General features: G+C 35.6%; 1 protein-coding gene across 1 annotated transcript; it reads right to left on the bottom strand.

The window, feature by feature from the left end:
• Nucleotides 1–10,803: 10,803 nt before the first annotated feature.
• Nucleotides 10,804–11,515, bottom strand: LOC114283733 (glutathione S-transferase T2-like). Its single transcript, XM_082885188.1, has 2 exons — nt 11,429–11,515; nt 10,804–11,343 (listed from the first exon to the last, which is right to left on the bottom strand). Exons 1-2 carry the CDS (start codon nt 11,513–11,515, stop codon nt 10,804–10,806), a joined length of 627 nt encoding a protein of 208 aa, XP_082741314.1.
• Nucleotides 11,516–18,002: the final 6,487 nt, after the last annotated feature.

Below are 18,002 nucleotides of genomic sequence, written 5' to 3' on the forward strand. Positions count from 1 at the left end.
CTACATGAGAATTAGGTGAACTAAAACTAATTTCTCATCCTTGTGCATTGAACATTGTTTCTTATTTAATACATTGAAAATATATATGATTTTAAGAAAAATGGGTGAATGTGAGAGATGTGTGTATCACCAAATCAAGTTGGCCTATGTGTCCAAGGTGAAAGTCCCGAAAAACGTATGTATACATGGGTGCTGATTCCCGTAAACAAAATATCCATGAAATGGCAATAGTAGCGCTTGTATAGGCTACGTTTACATGGATGTCATTTTACGGTTTCCCGCGAACGAAATGTTCGTGAAAGGTTGTATTGGTTTGAGATTTTCCCCCTTGTTTTCTATTGTAAAGGGCATGATTTTGAGAATTATAATATAAACTGGGCATGACATTGTTTTTGGAAAGAATGTAAAATGTTTTTACATGAGCACTGCATGTGCATAAAATCTTATGGCTTTGATAAGATTTATACAGTGTGTTGTAGTATTTCTACTGAGTTTTGGCTCACCCTATGTGGGAAAACCATTTTTAGGTGCTGGTGATATGCCTCTACCAAAGACTTAACTTGGGAGGACTATGGAGCTGAAGGTTCAGTTTTGTTATTTTGTATTTAATTTTTTACAAGCCTAAGACTTTATTTGTATTGAGCTTAAGACTCATTTTTGATGTACCTAAGCATTGACTTGGAAAGATGTAAGCCTTTAGGGCATGTGATTATCTGTTTAGCTTTCCCTTCTTTTTACTATCTCGTAACACATGTTGTAGTTTCAGGATGTACTATTTATGAATGTATATCGCATGTGGCACCTTTTGTATATCAAACTCTGATTAATGAAAGCTTATCAAATCAATTATGTTGCTATTTATTGGTTATTATGAGATTGATATATATATATATATATATATATATGGTGTTTATTTTGGGGTGTTACAAAACCCCTCCAGCGTGGAAGTTAGGATTTTGGAAAAAAACATGAAGTAGATGAGTGCATGTATTGTATGAGAGATGACTTGGAGTCATTTGGAATTGTAACAACCCCTATCCATAATTAGCCGCTAATCCGTATTTAATGATGCTAATTGAGTGGATCAAATGAATTATGGGGTTAATATGTAAATTGCATGATATTTGGCCTTCTATCTGTTACCTATAGAAATATCTGTTTGGAATTGCACTTTAATATGTAAATTGAAAGCCTTATCGGCGTCTGAATTCGAAATTAGTTACGTTAATATGTTATTTGGAATTTTTAGAACCATATGGAAAATTTTATTAAAAATTGATTCAGAACGATTAATTAAGTCTTGTTTTGTTAGCCTAATATTCTAACTAATGTATTTTGGCATCATAACTTTATATTCAACACATTTAGCTCCTTTCCCCACATTCATTGAGTGCCAAAATCTAAGAATTTACTTGAGAGGGAGAGAGAGTGCATTCTAGAGAGAGAGTTGAAGGAATTGAAGAGGAATTGAAGGAATTCACCAAAATTGTGCAAGTACCTAGCTAATTCAAGACTCTAGGTAAGATTACAACCTCTAGATTGTGTGACTAAGTCATTTAACATGAATTTCTTCAAGATTAAGAGTTTGAATGTGTACATTGAGCTTAGAATAAAGATTTGAGTTGCAATTCATGCATGCATGTGCATTTTCTCACAAATTGAGCATGAACTCCAAGAATTCTCTCATGCATGCTTGAAATTCATCTTCATTTAGGGAAATCATCAAGTTTTAAGTTGTTTTGTGGGGTTTGATCATGTTTTGAGGAGTTTGATACAAGAAAAATTCATGTATGTTGTGTTCATGAACATTCATCATGTTTTAAGTTGAAATTGTGAGTTTTTAACAAACTCTTGGGCCATGATTTTATGAAATAATGCTTAATTCATCATGTTTTACAAGTTTACTATGTTATCTAAAGTTTTGGGGCCCAAGAGATGTGTTTTGAAGGTTGGAATTTGAGTTTTGAGCTTGAAGGTGCAATCTGAAAATTTTAGAATTTGCATCCACGCTCGAGCGTGGGAGTTCACACTCGAGCGACCACTCTGAGTGCGTGCACTCTGCTCGAGCGACCAAAAATCTGCTCGAGCGTGAATTGCAAGCTCGCAGAAGTTTCATGTCTTTTACAGATCGCTCGAGCGAGGGAATATGCGCTCGAGTGACCATCCTCATTTTGCATGTCCGCTCGAGCGAGGAAAGCTACGCTCGAGCGTGGACCTTTTTTTTCAGAAATTTTGCCTAAGTGTTTCAAGGCATGTTTTGGCATCCTCATTGCATCTTAGGCATTCTTAAGACCTAATTAAGCTTTGATAATGAGGTTATGGATTAGAAACACACTAAGTGAAGAATGTACTAAGTTATGAGATTCAAGAGTGTGTTTTGAGCAATGTGTTAAGCAAGAAACCTATGTAATAAGAAAGCTAAGCCGTGTTGGCCACATGAATGTGTAATGATAAGACATGCTTGTGTTATGTATTTTGTGATTATAGGTCAAGACTCGAGGATTGATTGACCGCTTACTGGAACCACTGTGAGTAATGTTATCGTAAAGCTACGTTCATATGAATTACGTTCCAAATGAAATATGATAAACTATGATTTCTGAAATGATATCTGTTTTCGTGAACGAATAGTCCATGTTTGAAATTTATTATGGCATCCATAGATAGTCCCAAGTCATGGGGGACGACATGAAAATGCGGGTCCATGACATACAAGTAATTACGAGATCTCGTTAGCCACTTCATTGTGGTGATTTGTGTTTAATCAGTATCCGGAACCGATTACTCTAGTCGGAAGACGTTCTGTGATGTGTTCTATGGGATGTACCATTATTATGTTCTGATATGAGAATGATTATGCTATGATCTGTTTTCTGTTTATGATATGTTCGGATTTCGTTCACTAACCCCTTTACCTTAATGTTATTCACTGGACTTTAGCTCACTGTTTGTATATATATATGTATAGGTGAGCATTCTGGAGTTCAAGCCTGAAGGCTTTTGTTTGGATCTGTGTTCCGTTGTCAGCTAACCATTGTGCCTCACGTGGAGGTCCCCGAAGCGTCCTGTGTTTAAGTTCTGTGGTTTCTGTTTATATAAGACTTGATTTGATGTCGATGGCTGTACTTAAAATACTGTAATGTGTATGGGTATAATGTATGGTTGACTACCAGTTATGTATATAAAATTTTAAATATTCTGTTTTATATAAGTCAGCACAGCTCATTGGACAACTATATTTATGTATGTACTTCTGCTAGCCTCCTTAATCTTGTTAATCTATTTAGAGGCCTTCAATATCCATGGATTACTGGCCGGTTACGATGCTAAACCTATAGGGGCGGGTTTGGGTCATGACAGAGTGGTATCAAAGCACGAGTCATACCGCACACATGTGTCCATATGAGCTATAGGATGTCTTAGAAATGAAATAGGGACATTGCATTATCATGTGTAAGTATGTGAGCTATTATAACCATGTCCTTATTGAAAATACATTGAAATGAAACCTTTGTGCATGATCAAAAAATTTAAGTGGAATAACATGTAATGCTAATTTCAACATCAAATGTGGAATCTATGTGAATATGAACGTATGAAAGTAAGGGATCATGTGACTGTATTTGAATTGAAATGAAAGTATAAACACGTCTGATATGAAATGAAATATGAGAACTTTCCTTATATTAATAAGCACCCTGTTTGTGTGTAGGCAATAGAAAGGACAAGGAGTATAGACGAATCTGAATCTTCTGACGCTAGAATTAGCCGGTTAGAAAGAATGGTTGAAGCCTTAACCGAAAATCTGAAACAACAGCAATTAGGGCAAATACATGTACCTGAACCAGCTAATTATGATATGATAACACTGACACATAAATACAATAAGATGAAACCACCGAAATTTCAGGGGGGTATTGAACCGTTAAAAGCCGAGGCTTGAGTCTTAGAAACTAAGAAAATATTTGAGGCATTTCCGTGTACTGAGGCACATAAAGTTTTGTTGGCAACATTCATGCTCAAAGAGGAGGCTAGGAGATGGTAGATGTTAGTACGAAATGATAATGAGGGTGTGACATGGGATAGATTTAAAGAAATTTTCTTCGAAAAATATTTTCCCTAATGCATCTGGGATAGGAAGGTATCCGAATTTGAACAATTAAAACAAGGCAAAATGACTGTGGCTGAATACGAAACAAAATTTACTGAATTAGCCCGTTATGCACCCCACATGATAGACACTGACTACAAAAAGGCTAGGAAATTTGAAGGTGGGCTTGACTTAGATGTGTTTGATCGAGTTGGCGTCTTAAAATTGCCAAAATACGTGGATGTTCTTGATAGCGCCTTAATGTCCGAGGCAAACATAGCAGCCTTGAAAATATCAAAACCAACATCATCAACTAAATCAGAAAGAATGAAATAGAAGAAACAGAAAGTCGAAATGACTAGTAATTCAATAACTTCTGCGAATGAAAAATCTAGGGCAAAAACTGTGAACAAAGAAAGCTGGGGAAGCAATGTGAACAATGGTATACCTACTTGTAAAGAATGTGGGAAACAACATTGGGGCATTTGTCGCCGCCTATTAGGGGCTTGTTTTAGATGTGGTCAGAAAGGGCACTTGGCTAAATCTTGCTTGCAAACTCATCCGAACAATACCTAGAGGCGAGGAAGGGTTTACATCCTAGTTCCAGAAAATGCTCGGAATACTGAAACAACTAACGCAGGTATTACCTTAATTATGTGCAATTGTTTATATGGGAATTTGTGTGGAAAGTGTACATTTCTTAACTTGATATAGATTGTGGACATGTTAATTGAACCAATTGACCTATTAGAATTATGAATCCCTAGTTATTGACTGCCTCGAAAACTTGCTAATTTTATGTGGGATGCCCGAAGCCGTATAACGAATTACCTGTGCTATGAGAATTGTTGGGACTTGTGAACGACGAGAATTTGCTGGGTTAGATCTTTGTACCGTTGTGCAACAATTCAATGTGAACTGTTAGGTATGACTTTTGGACTATGCTAGAACTATCGAACATGGGAATACGTTATGATTGACTATAATTGAGAACCTATGTCAGTTTGGAAGAACGAACTTTTGCTTGTGAACTGTGAACGAATGCCTAAATGATAATTGATTCTAGACTCGTATTTGTACACATATGACCTTGCTTGTACACTTTGAGACCTACTGCCTGATGTGAACTATATGTGTGACGCCTTAGACTCTTTTGTGTAACAACTACCTATGCTATGGAGAATGTTTGGACTTATATATGTTTATACCTTTGCTTGGGATGTTGATTGATTCAAACTTGACACGCTCTTTGTATCTAGACTGAGTGGACTTGCTTTAACTATCGTATTTGGAGAAACTGTTTTGTGTTCATCTGTACATTGAACTCGTGAATCCGTATTGGGAATGTTATTAGATTCTGAACATGCACCTATATGACTGTACCTTTTCTCGGAATGATCGATATGTTATTAGTTTTGATAACTTGACCGTTGGGATTATGACTCTAAAATTGTGTGATTAAGTAAAGACCCCGAGCGACAAACTCTAAATTGTGAACCACGATTGTTGAAAATTGACAAGACTGTTTGACTTGACTAGTGAGCGTATATTTTAGTGACCGTGTGACCAATTTGAAACTTCGGTATAACAATCTGCTATTGTGTACCTTATGCTTACATGAAGAAAAAAAAAAAAAACTCATTTGGGAACTTGTTATATTGACTGTGATGCTTACCTCGTGATATAAACAATTACATACCTGTGCACCCACATGTGAACTTACTTGGAGAATGTAACATTGTATATGACCTGAACTCTTCGATATGAACTATTGTGATATATAACTCTGATGTGATTTGAGAACCAAGGAACTTAGAACAACTGTAGAACTATTGACTATGCACCTAAGCGAATGAAGTATGAACTATAGAACCAAATGTGCTTTGCTTGGAAATAGTAAGGATAGAACTTTCACCTGATCTAACCTGATAGATCCGTGATTTGATGAGACCTTTGTTTAACTGATGGAACTTCTGTTTGATGACCCACGCTTTGAACTTTTATTTGATATGACTGGGTAGAACTTTCATCTGATACGACCTGATTTAACTTTCATTGATTTGATCTGAGGAGACCCTTATCGAGAGCTACTATCTGATTTGATTACATTATGGGGGATTGCGAATTGCTTATGATTGAATAACAGGGCCGTGTTGCTAAGGGAACTAACCGAATGAGAATTAGAATCAATCTTGAACCCTTAGGAAGAATGTGAACCGTCAACAGCGGACTATGTGATTACGAATAGCTTCTTACTATATACCTGTAACCGATTGGGGAAAACATGTGAATGAGATTATGAAATTTGGTAACTTGTGCTTGGGAAATATGGGAATACCGTATACATGACACGTGGTTAATTACTCCGATATTACCGTTACTACCATGAACTTGGTTGACTAGAGCATGATTGTTTTGGTGTTACTGTACTTCAAAACTGATGGGATTTGTGGCAACAGACAGGTTGATTATAAACTCTGACTACCTGGGGGTATATGTAATCAGTATGACTACTTCTGTGTTGACACATAGTACGATTGAATCTGTGGAAATGGAGGTTGGTGAATAGTATATGAATGATTACTTCGGAATTTCGTTTACTGCTATGGGGTTAATGTACGAAATTGCCATATGTTTCTGCTATACTATGGGTGACCTGGACTAACTGTAATGGATTACCGAATTGAAAACCAAGTTGAACAAGGACCGGATGAATGACTCGGTGTAGACACCCCATTTTTGACCGCCCTTAAGACTTGGGCGCTACTGATGGTTTACTTGGTGGTAAAAGGTGTGCAGGGCAAAGGTTCAAATTCTTTAGCAATGAGAGAGTCAAATCCGAACTTCATACCCCTTTTGGACCAAAACGATCTTGATCAAAAGATTTTAGATCTTAAAATCCTCTCTTTCAAAATGTTTTGAAAATAAAGTTCCTACGATGTTCCGACGCTCACATTTCGGTAAATGTTGCGCTTTTCGATAAACCGAGCAAGGACAAAGTGGAGATGAATGAAAGAGAGATGAAATCTTTGAAAAATCTTTCAAAATACTTTGTTTAGGGGTTTGGAGTTGACGAAAAGAGGAGAGGAGAGAAGAAAACTAGTTTGGGAGAAGCTCGGCATGAATCCAGGTAGAAGAGAATCGAGCAGCCCTCGCTAAATTGGGCTTATTCATTTTCATACTTGGATTTTAGCTATGAGGCCACCACCGTTGGAAAGCTTACTTCCGGGGCTTCATTTTTCACTCAAGAATCTCCTAAAGCCAAGTCCGGGTGGGGGAGATATGGTTGATTGAAGTAGGGCATCACTTCGGTTGGACCGAATCTGCGCGGCTTCACCAAAATGGGCATAACTTTTTCCACAGGAGGAATTTTAATGCAAGGTTTGTGCTATTGGAAAGCTAACTTCTGGGGCTTCAATCTGGACACTCACTGGCCACTTTTTGGCCTTGACAGCCACCACCGGCCATCAATTTAGCCGACTGGCCAAATAGATGGCCGACCGACCATTTAAAATAGCCGGCCGGCCAAGTGTGGTTTTCAACAGATATCTCTGTAGACAGCTGGCAGCTGTCATTCTAGGCCATACCCCAGCCCATGCCTGGACGTGGGAGTTCTGAGGAGCTGCAGATTGATATATCTATATCAATCAAGCTCTCTCAAAGGATAACACAAGAAAGAGGAAGAGAGATATATAACTTAGAAGAAAAAAATTTCCTCTCTCTCTCAAATTCTCAGCTCTCTCCCTATCTCTCTCTTCCAAACCCTTTAAACCCTAAGGTTCTTGCCCCCTTTACACTACCACTCATAGCCTACAACCTCCATACTCCATTCCAGCAACTTGATGCTATTTTTCAGAGCTTAGGAACACCATTTCCCGGACCAAAAGCTGCTGGAAGTTTGGACTACAAGGGTGAGCCTCATTTCTCTCTCTTTTTGCTCTATTTTGCATGCAATCTTAGCCTTTGTTTCTTACATTTTTGGGCTCCGACTTGAACTGTAAATAGTCATATTTTGAGCTCCTTTTCATGTTTGATCAAGGACCTCTTGCTGTTTGAGGTCTCCTCCTCCCCCTTTGTGTTTAAACTTTCTTTTAGGCCTATTTTTGCATGATATTTTAGGCTTATTTGTGAGCTGTTTTGGACTTGGTCATAAACTATGAAATGTCTTGTTTTGAGCCCCTCTTCAACTTTGTTGAAGGGCTCTCCTCTGTTTGAGGTCAGCTGCTACCTCTTGTCTCCTATTTCTTTTTTTAGGGCCATTTTTGTATGCTATTTTAGTCCTACTTGTGAATATTTTTGAGGTTTGCTATAAACTGAAAAAAGTCAGGTTTTGACCTCCTCTTTGAGTTTGATTAGGCCACTTTGCTGTTTGGAGTCATCTCCTTCCTTACATGCCTTATTTCTTCATGCTTTGAGCCATATTTGTGAGCACTTGCATTGGCCATGGTTTGGCCTCTTAGCCATTGAAATCCAGTAGATTTTCAGTGGCTTAGGTGTGTTCTTGAAGGCCAAAATTAGAGGGGGTGACCCCCTCTCTCCTTCTCTGGTGGTCTTATTGGCCTTCCAAAGAGCCCCTATCTTGAATGCTTTGAAGTCCCTTTTCAGGGCTAATTTGGTGAGTTTTGGGATTATCATATTTGATTTTCAGATTTGATTTGGGTATGCTAAGTGTCCATCTTGTATGTGCTTAAGAATCCCTTGCATAGCCTTCTAAAGGAGCTCATCATTTTTGCATGTGTTGGCTTCATTTCAGTGGTTATTTGGGCCTATTTTCACATGTTTTGTTCATTGATTTTTACTTTTTTGGTGAGATTCCATATGCTTCACACACTTGCCATGTAAACCATGTTTGCTAGTCAAAGTTGCATACTATTTTAGTCCACCATGCTAGTATCTTTTGACCATGCTTTCAACTAGAAATGTGCATGTTTTGGGACTGCCTTGGCTCTGTCTTCATGCTTCATGATCAAATAATGCATGCTTTGTATAGTTATAAGTCAATATATGTGCCTAGTTTTGAGTTTTGGGGCTTATAGTATGCATTGTATGACATATTTGCATGATTCGGGGATCATTGGGCATCACACTTCAGTGCTGGAATTTGCATGTTCATATGCCATGTTTCATCATTTTCCATGCTTAGTTAGAGTTGCATGTTGTATCTTAGGATCGGTCCATGCATTGGACATATTTGTGTGCATTTCGGTTGCCTCATTTCCATCTTATTAGCCACTGATGTGAGTGTGGCTGAGGTCCACTCACATTGGTATAAGTTCATCCTACATTGTGTATGCTATGTTTCAATGCGTTGTGCATGTTATGTTGTTAGCATTGTGTGTGCCATGTAGTTGCATTGCATGTTTGTATGTTTGCTTGCATACTTAAGTCGCATGTGCATCGTTGTGCATTGCCTCGCCTCTTGATTAACCATGATTGAGGTTGGGTCCCTTGTATGTTTTGTGTGTATTGCATTTGACATTAAAATGCATACTTGACTCTTCGGCCATCATGCATCGAAATGCGCAATTGGTGGCCTGAGGGTCGAGGGCCATGCTCCCTTGAGTCCATTGCATGATAGGGGGTGTGGCTATGCATACATTTGCCTGAAAATTCCATGCCATACACTGCTTGCCCTCTGCTGATGTCAATTGCAGGTTCTGCAGGAAGCTTTGGCCGGTCGGCTAAATATAGTGCCGACCGGCCAGTAATCTGTGGCCGATAGGTTAAAAGGCGGCCGGTGATCATCCTATTAGGCCGGTGGTGTTTCTACTTGGTCGGTGGTATTCCCCAACATCCAGAGAACATGCCCTCGGACTTTGGCAGTCCTCAGAGGGGCAAGGCAGTGTAAACAGAGGCAACAGTAGCCTGGTACAGATTTTCGGGCAAGACGAGTCAAGCATGCATCATCCACGCATTTCGAGGCGGGGGCTGTGGCCACTTTAATTCTGAGTTTAATTTGTTAATTAATTAAAAATTCTGTTATAATTAATTTAGTGTTATTTATTCGGACTGTAATATTTTTTTGGACCCTCCGAGCGAGGGCAATTGTGTAATAAGTGTGCGTGAGTGTGTGTATGTCTTCCAACCCCACGTCTTTCTTCCCTTTTTATTTACCCACTTATGATGGTAGACTAGGGCATATTTAAATTAGCATACCTTATGCTATGCATGCGTACATTCATACATTTGTCTTGCATGCGTACTCCTTGTGAGAAGTACTTGTTGGTTCTTATTGATTTCTGTACTAGTTTATATGCTTTAGTGAGTGTGTTTTCAAAAATATTTGTGCTACTTTATGTGCTTTCAATAATATATCACTAGTGATTTGTTTTTAATCTATGATCTTTAATGATACATAGAATAAATTTTTTCTGTCCATAAAACAATAAAACAAGCCGTACTAAAACAATAAAACAATATATCATTGCAGCTGGTTTCATATTTACTCTAAATAAAACAATACAAAATGTGCTAACAACAAGCCATATAAAAGTGATGTAATGAATTTAGCTGTTTGACAAACCGTCAGCAACAACAAGCAGCAACCCCAACTGAAACTATCCCAAAACGTCACAAAATATCTCTATTTTCAACAGCATGACAACTCAATAAAGCAACCCCAACTGATACAAGATGTGCCAGCAAACCCAAAAATAAAATACAGTCAAACTTAAATTAAATAAAAACATAATTTCAAAGCTAAATAAAAACAATTAATTCCTTTTTTCAAGGATTTGCATCTGACGTTGGCGAATATATTGTGCTTGCATTGGAGGCATCATACTTGTATCCGTTGACATGATTCTCTCTTCCTCTCTCCCTTCCTCCAATGTAAGCCTTCGTTCCTCTCTCCTTTCCTCATTTTCAATCCTCCGTTCCTCTTGAAGATAAGATTTCTCAAATATCTCTATTTTCTTTTCATTTGTTATGTCGTTCTTTACCTTTATCTCTCCTAAGAGTTTCACGAAAGACGATTCTGTAACATTATTTCCAAGATCTTTGGCTTTGTTTTTCTTTGCAGCCTTCCTCCCTGCTGGTCTTTCCACAACATCATAGTTATCATTGTCCCCTAAATTTACTGAATTTGGTGTACAAGGGGTAGATGTTGCCAGAGATGCATTTTTTGTGGTTTTTTGGTTCTTCGTTGTTGTATCTTTCATCCATTTTGGTTGGGATCTCAATTCATTCCAACAATGTTCAAAGTGAAAGTTTGATTGATACAAGTCTTTGTACAGTTTTTTTGCATCCCGAATCTGAAAAATAGATTAAAGAATAGTCACTATCACGTAATGAATAATATATATTCATTATAGGTACAAAATTAAATTCTAGTAATACCTTGTCCTTTTCAGTCGAACCACTTCGATTCAACGGTTTAACTTGAGCAAAACATCCACAAAATTTCTTTGTGGCAAGTTGAATCATCGATCACTAATTCATTAGAGAAGTTTGAGTGCTTTCAGAATCGAAGGTTTTGTACTTGTTGAAGTTCTCCCACACTCTTAACCAATATGCCTTTGACTTTTGCTCATTTCTTCTAATTGGATCTAAGCTAATAATAAGCGATGAAGATATGAGCATTATATCTTCCTCTGCGGTGAAGTTCCCTTTGTGTTGTGATATCTTTGTGGTTTGAGTAATAATTTCAGGAGAGAATGATAAAGATTGACTCTCTTGTTGAGGAGATTCAGTGGTAAAATCATGGTGAAGGTCAAACTCGTCGTTCATTAGGTTGCTAAAATATGCATTTCCTTGATATTCCATCTAAAGCACAATTATTCATACCACACAAAAAGAAAAAAAAGAATTGAGAACAATAATTCATTCAAAGGAACTGCAAAAAAAAAAAGTATTGAGAACAAAAAAGTATTGGTACAAGCAACTGCAAAGTAAAGTAATAATTCAGCTTATTAGAATTTTTGCAAAGTAGTGGACTTTACCACTAAGCTTGGGTATCCAACGGTTCCAAATGATTACTAGGCAACTCAACTCCACTTATGTCCTCTCTTATCTGGGGTTTATTGAGAACACATGTACCAAGGACAATGACATTCAAAGGATTTTGTGTTTACTAAACTTTAAAAGCACAGGACTTTCTTCTATTTATAGATGAGTACAAAGATAGGAATTCATTCATGCTTAATCACTAACTCGATTTTGCCTCACTTTTTTGGGAATACAACCTGAGCACCAAGTTTGATTTAAAGAGCTGCATATATTTCATGTCAGTGCCTATGAAACTTGTATTAAAAGAGGTTGTGGATGCCAACAAGAAGAAAAGGGTTCAACTTCCACAGACCAACAAAAATGACTCTGCCTCCTTCACACAATATATATTTTACAATACCATAACTTCTTCGGCCATGTTTATTTGGGCGGACTGGATTAGCATTCCCATGACTAATAGTCCTAGGACTACGAATCCGTTGAATTATGTATCCTATCTTAACTAATAGTCAAGTTTAAAATAATTAGTCCCTACTTCGATTGTTTAACTAAACATTGGATTAATAATTTTATTGGACTATTAATCCAATCCCAAACTCATGTCCACCCAAACAAACATGGCCTTCAAGTATTATACTATAAGTAATGAAATCTTCTAAATACCCTTGCTACCCCTTGGTTATTAATGCATATTAAAGACCAAAATGATAAAATAAGATTTAGGTATTAGAAAGTGCACATATTGATTAGGTGTACCTTCGTGTGTGCTATTTGTTTAAGAATGGAGCTTATTAAGTCTGGTTATATCCAATCAAAAAATTTAACTGAGGATTACAAAAAAAACTGATAATTTAACTGTGCAGAAATTAGGTGGAGGAATCTAAAATCAAAAAATATTGGACATGTGTCTATATTCTACAACTTATACCTTTTTTTTTTCATAAGTTCTATAATTTGCACTAATTTTACAGTATCACCTATAAGACCTGTGAAAAAATAAAATGCCTATCAGAGATATCATGCCACTTGCATAAATGAGATGCTTCAAACAGGTCCATCATTCTAAAATATGAAATTTGAGGTAACAAAAGTGTGCTGAATTTAACCAATCTGCTGATTCTAGATGCATGCAAGTGCATTATCCACATCAGAATAACTTAATAAGAATAATGCAAAACAAGCTTCACATGACTAAAGACATTCCCAAACAATAAAAGTAGGAGTTCACTCATCAAGATTCCTAATCAAATAAACAAGTTCCATCAAGCAGTGATTTCTTTATCTTATATTTTTCTATAAAAAAAAAAAAAAAAAAAAATCCATAAAGGAGTATGACATAGAAAAAGCATTAAAAGTAAATCAACTAATAAAGTTTTAAATTGGGAATTGTGGGAGATACATATATTTTTCTCCCAAGAATCTATCGGTTTTTCCTTTGATTCAAATTGCTTAAATATCATAGACCACATTCTGTTTCTTTCACTATTCCCACCAAGGTTTAATTTCCTCTTTTAGTTTTACTTTACTTACACTTAAAGAACACATGATAGGCCACAAAAAGATCCCACCACAGCAAATAGAAAGAGCATTAAAGCCTAATAAAGCTTAAAGCTGTTAAAAAACAACTTTTAATTCTATTTCTGCATAATTAGATTCATCAAGCATGCTTGTTCAATAAACTTCAAACATTCTATACATTAAGAGCACACCCTCACCAATGTTCATTGGATGCAGAATTAAACAAGCTTCACTAATACTGATCTGTCTGAATAGTTTCAATTCAACATCTTTCCATACAAAAAATTTCCAAACAACTAGAAACAACATACCCACTTGTTAATTTCACATTAGCCTCTAAATTATCATTGAAAATGATTCCCCCCCCCCCCCCCCCAAAAAAAAAAAAACTTGAATATCATATTGATTGTGTGCTTGTACTGCTGTTCTCCCAAAACCATAAACTTCTAGTTATATGATATGACCTATATTAGTCTGAACTTACCTCTGTTTGACTCTAGGAAAAAGAACATAAAGAAATGCAAGAAAATACCATCTTGAACAATGTTTATCCTTTTCTCTTGTTCTTTGAAAAATTACCGTTTGGTTGAATTTTCAAAACCTATTTTCGGAAAAAATAGAACCTAGTTTGACAAAATCTGAAAATTCAACCAAACAGAGAGAAACAAACAACAGTATTAACAACAGTCTTGAAACTCTCAAAGCATGGACTAAACAGCTTGCAATGTATCAAAACAGTCATCAATCAGAATAATAAAAAATAAAAATAAAAAACCATAAACAGATAGATCCTAGTAAACATATATTCATTTCATGAAAGAAGGTATATGACTATGTAGACATATATCTATATATATATATATATATATATGGGCTGGAACAAAGATAGAGCAGGGATGTGGAGAAAGAGAAAAAGAAAGAGAGCCATACCTGTGATCAATGGGCTGGAACAGAGATGGAACAAGCAACGATGGAGACCAACATAATGGCGGGAAGAGTGCTTTGCCTAGCAATGGACGCTGGCTACTTGTGGAGCATAGTTCTAAATCGCGGTATCGGGTAACGTAACGGTATCGATCGCGGAGTATCGGTATCGGGAGTATCAACCGGTACGTATCGGGTATCGGGCATTGCGGCTGTGAAATTTCAAAAATCATTAGCAATCCCTCTAAAACTCAATTTTATGTATTTTTTTGACTCTTTTAGCCTTAATTTATCACATTTTAATCAAAATTTTGATATGTAAAGGCACTTTTGACTCATTTTCAACTAAATAATATGTATTTATTTTAGTCTCAAGCTTTTATTTGGCATATATGTTAAACTTTAATATAAAATTGATGTGAAAATATTTTTTAAAAAAGTAAAATATTTGTGAATATTTTTTTATAAAAAAAATTTATTAAACCTCTTTACTTAACAATTAAACCTCTTTAAAAAAATCTAACAAATGAAACTTCTTTAAAAAAAAATTTGATATAAAAATAATCTGAAATAAAAAGATTTGACAGATTCAAAAATTTGACAGATTCAAACAAACACACTATAAGGAAATAATTATCCTAATCAACTCATTGTCATGGCTTCTAAGTTTTTCATGGATCACTAATTCTTTATGACTCAAATAAAGCACGAGAGACTGAAATGATATCAAATTGGGTTTGGGATCTTCTATATTAATTAATTAATTTATTTATTTTATTTATTTATTTTTATCTATTTTAATGCACTTTCAATCAATAATCAGGGTGACTCTAGTCTCATCCCCCATCAAGCAAACAAAAGCTGTTAATTTTTTTTTTATTTGTATTATTAATATTTTATTATATATAGTTTGGTTATTTAAAAAAATCAAGAAAAAAACTATCCCATACCATAATATAAATAAAAAAATAACCAAACACAACTTACCAAGCAAACAAATTATAAACCATTATAAACAACTTACCAGAAAAAAAAAAAAAACAAATTATAAACAAACCAAACACAACTTACCAAGCAAAACCATCCCATACCATAATATAAATAAAAAAATAACCACAGAAAAAAGAAAAAAAAAAGAAGAAAGAAAAAAAAAAGAAGATAATATAAACAAACCGAACACAAGCAAAACCATTTGAAGAAGTCTTCAGCCAAAACAAAAAACAGAGCATGAAACAAATGCAAACAGAGCATGAGAGAAAAACCTTCAACGAAGAAGCTTGAAATCGGTGATGGTTTGGGTTCGATTCGATGCTTCTCCTTGCAACACTTTACAAGATCGATACCCTTGGGAGATGGATTTGGGTTTGATTGGGGAGTTGAGTTTGGTCCGATTGAGGGAAAATTTTAAAGGTTTTTACACATTTATGGTCTCCTGCTGTCCGTAAGTCTGTGTGTATGTATTACTGCTTGAAGAAGACAAATTTGCTATCCAGGTGATTTGTTTTTCCAGGTGACTTTTTTTCCTCAATTATTTTTCCATATGGTTTGCTCGTTTTTCAGCCGAATCGGACTATATTGGAACTAGAGCGCTCACAAATCAGATACACGCCGATACATGTCGGGAATCGGCCACTACGGACGTGAAATTCATTCTCACCGGTATACCGGTGAGTATCTGACTCGGCACTCCCATTTTCCGTTACGAACCGGCCGATACGACATGTACCGGCCGATATTTAGAACCTTGTTGTGGAGAGCCAAAACGAGAATTGGCAAAATGCCTCCTCAGTTGTAATGCGTGTTAGAGCTTCGAAATCCAGCTTCAATAGGCAAAATGCCTAATTCTCCCCTTTTGGCTCATGCGTTGGAGATGCTCTTACGTCTTTCTTTCATCTTCCTCTAATGTCTCTCTTTCTTAAGCCCAAAGACTTAGTGTCTTTGTTTCTCAAGTCCCAAGACTCAACCTTTCATCTTTTTCTCATAGATTCTCTCATGGTCACTCTCTTTCTTCTTTCGTCTCCCTTAGTTTGTATATCTCATGGTTTTAGAACCTCTCGTCTCCTTCTCTTTGACTGTCTCACCCTCTGGTCGCCCTTTTTCTCATGATCCATCACTCTCTTTGAAACACAAAAGACTAAACCTAAAGGGTGAACATGAAGACTTTCATACTGTGTTTGGTTGGGAGTATTTGGGGAGGGATTTGGAAAGGAAAAGGGAAAAGGTGTGTGAAATTAGGTGAAATATAAATATATTTTATTCACATTTCACTTATCTTTTTCATTTTCCTTTCCAAATCCCTACTCAAATCCCCAACCAAACACAACATCAATCTTTTATCTTAAACGTTACAAAGATCCATTTGACTTGTTGTGATCCTTATTTGGCGATGGCCTCACCTAGTTCGCTGTTCAGTCAAACCCTAAGTAGAGATTTCTAATTTGTTGTAATTTGTTGTTACTAGTTCATTGTGGGTTTGCAATTTGTGAAGTTTTTTTTGTTTCTAGTTCATTTCATTATTTTCATAATAATTTCAATTTTGAAGTGGATTTTTAAATTTTGTGAATATTGTAAAGTGTTCATGCAAAATCTGTGCAATCCAAACCAAACCAGCCCGTGGAATCGAGAACCATTTATGGATGGTTTCGAGGTGTGAATTAGTCGAGAAAGGTTGGTGTTATTTTCCAACCCGAATGTTTTCAGTTCTACAATGGTGGTTTCAGGTCTCACCCGACCTGAACTGTCCAAACCCTAATCACCTAATATCGTTTTAACTCTTCAATTAAAAAAATGATACATTTGTCACTTTGAATTATAAATTTATATTAATGTAAATATTTTGTTAAGGATGTATCTCTTAAATAGATAAAAAAAAAAAAAAATTTTTTGATATATGACTTACGGGTAATTCTATTTCCACACATTAATTTCACTCAGTTTACACATTTAATGAAAATTTATCCTAAAATAACAATATCATAATACCCTCATTTTCTTTTACTCAAACCCTATTTCTAAAATAACATAAAATTAGACTTTGTTTGGTATAATTTTAGAATATGTTTTAAAAAATAAATAAAAAAAACTTCTTATTTCAATATGGTTTCATTTTTTTAGGGGCAAAAAAAATTTAAAAATTAAAAATATTTTTTTGGTATTTATTTTTGGCAAATTAATTTATATTTTTCTCATAAAAATTTCAAAGAATTGAATCAAAAATTAAAACCAAACATAGCCTTAGGGTTTTAAAATTGGAAATGACGGTAATATTGGAATATAGAGATGTGTACTGAGAATTTATAATTTTATTATATGCGTATTGAGAAAATGTTCATTAAGTGTGTATACTGAGAATAATTAGTGTGTGGAAATAGAATTACACATGACTTACACATAACATCTCGACTGGAATGCCTAAAATGACATTATCCATATGTTTTATTTAGTTTTTAGTTAAAAATATAAAAATATAATATTTTTGTATTTTTTATTTTTAAGGATTTTTTTTCAAATTTGGATGAATATA

Source organism: Camellia sinensis, chromosome 8 (assembly GCF_055761805.1).
Source record: "Camellia sinensis isolate YWXY chromosome 8, ASM5576180v1, whole genome shotgun sequence".
Taxonomy (NCBI): domain Eukaryota; kingdom Viridiplantae; phylum Streptophyta; class Magnoliopsida; order Ericales; family Theaceae; genus Camellia; species Camellia sinensis.

What these genes read in the sequence shown, in the direction of transcription:
- LOC114283733 (XM_082885188.1), bottom strand. Translation starts at nt 11,515, where the DNA reads ATGATTCAACTTGCCACAAAGAAATTTTGTGGATGTTTTGCTCAAGTT. An exon ending in GTTCGACTGAAAAGGACAAG is followed by an intron (nt 11,344 to 11,428) that starts GTATTACTAGAA and finishes TCTATTTTTCAG; the next exon opens with ATTCGGGATGCAAAAAAACT.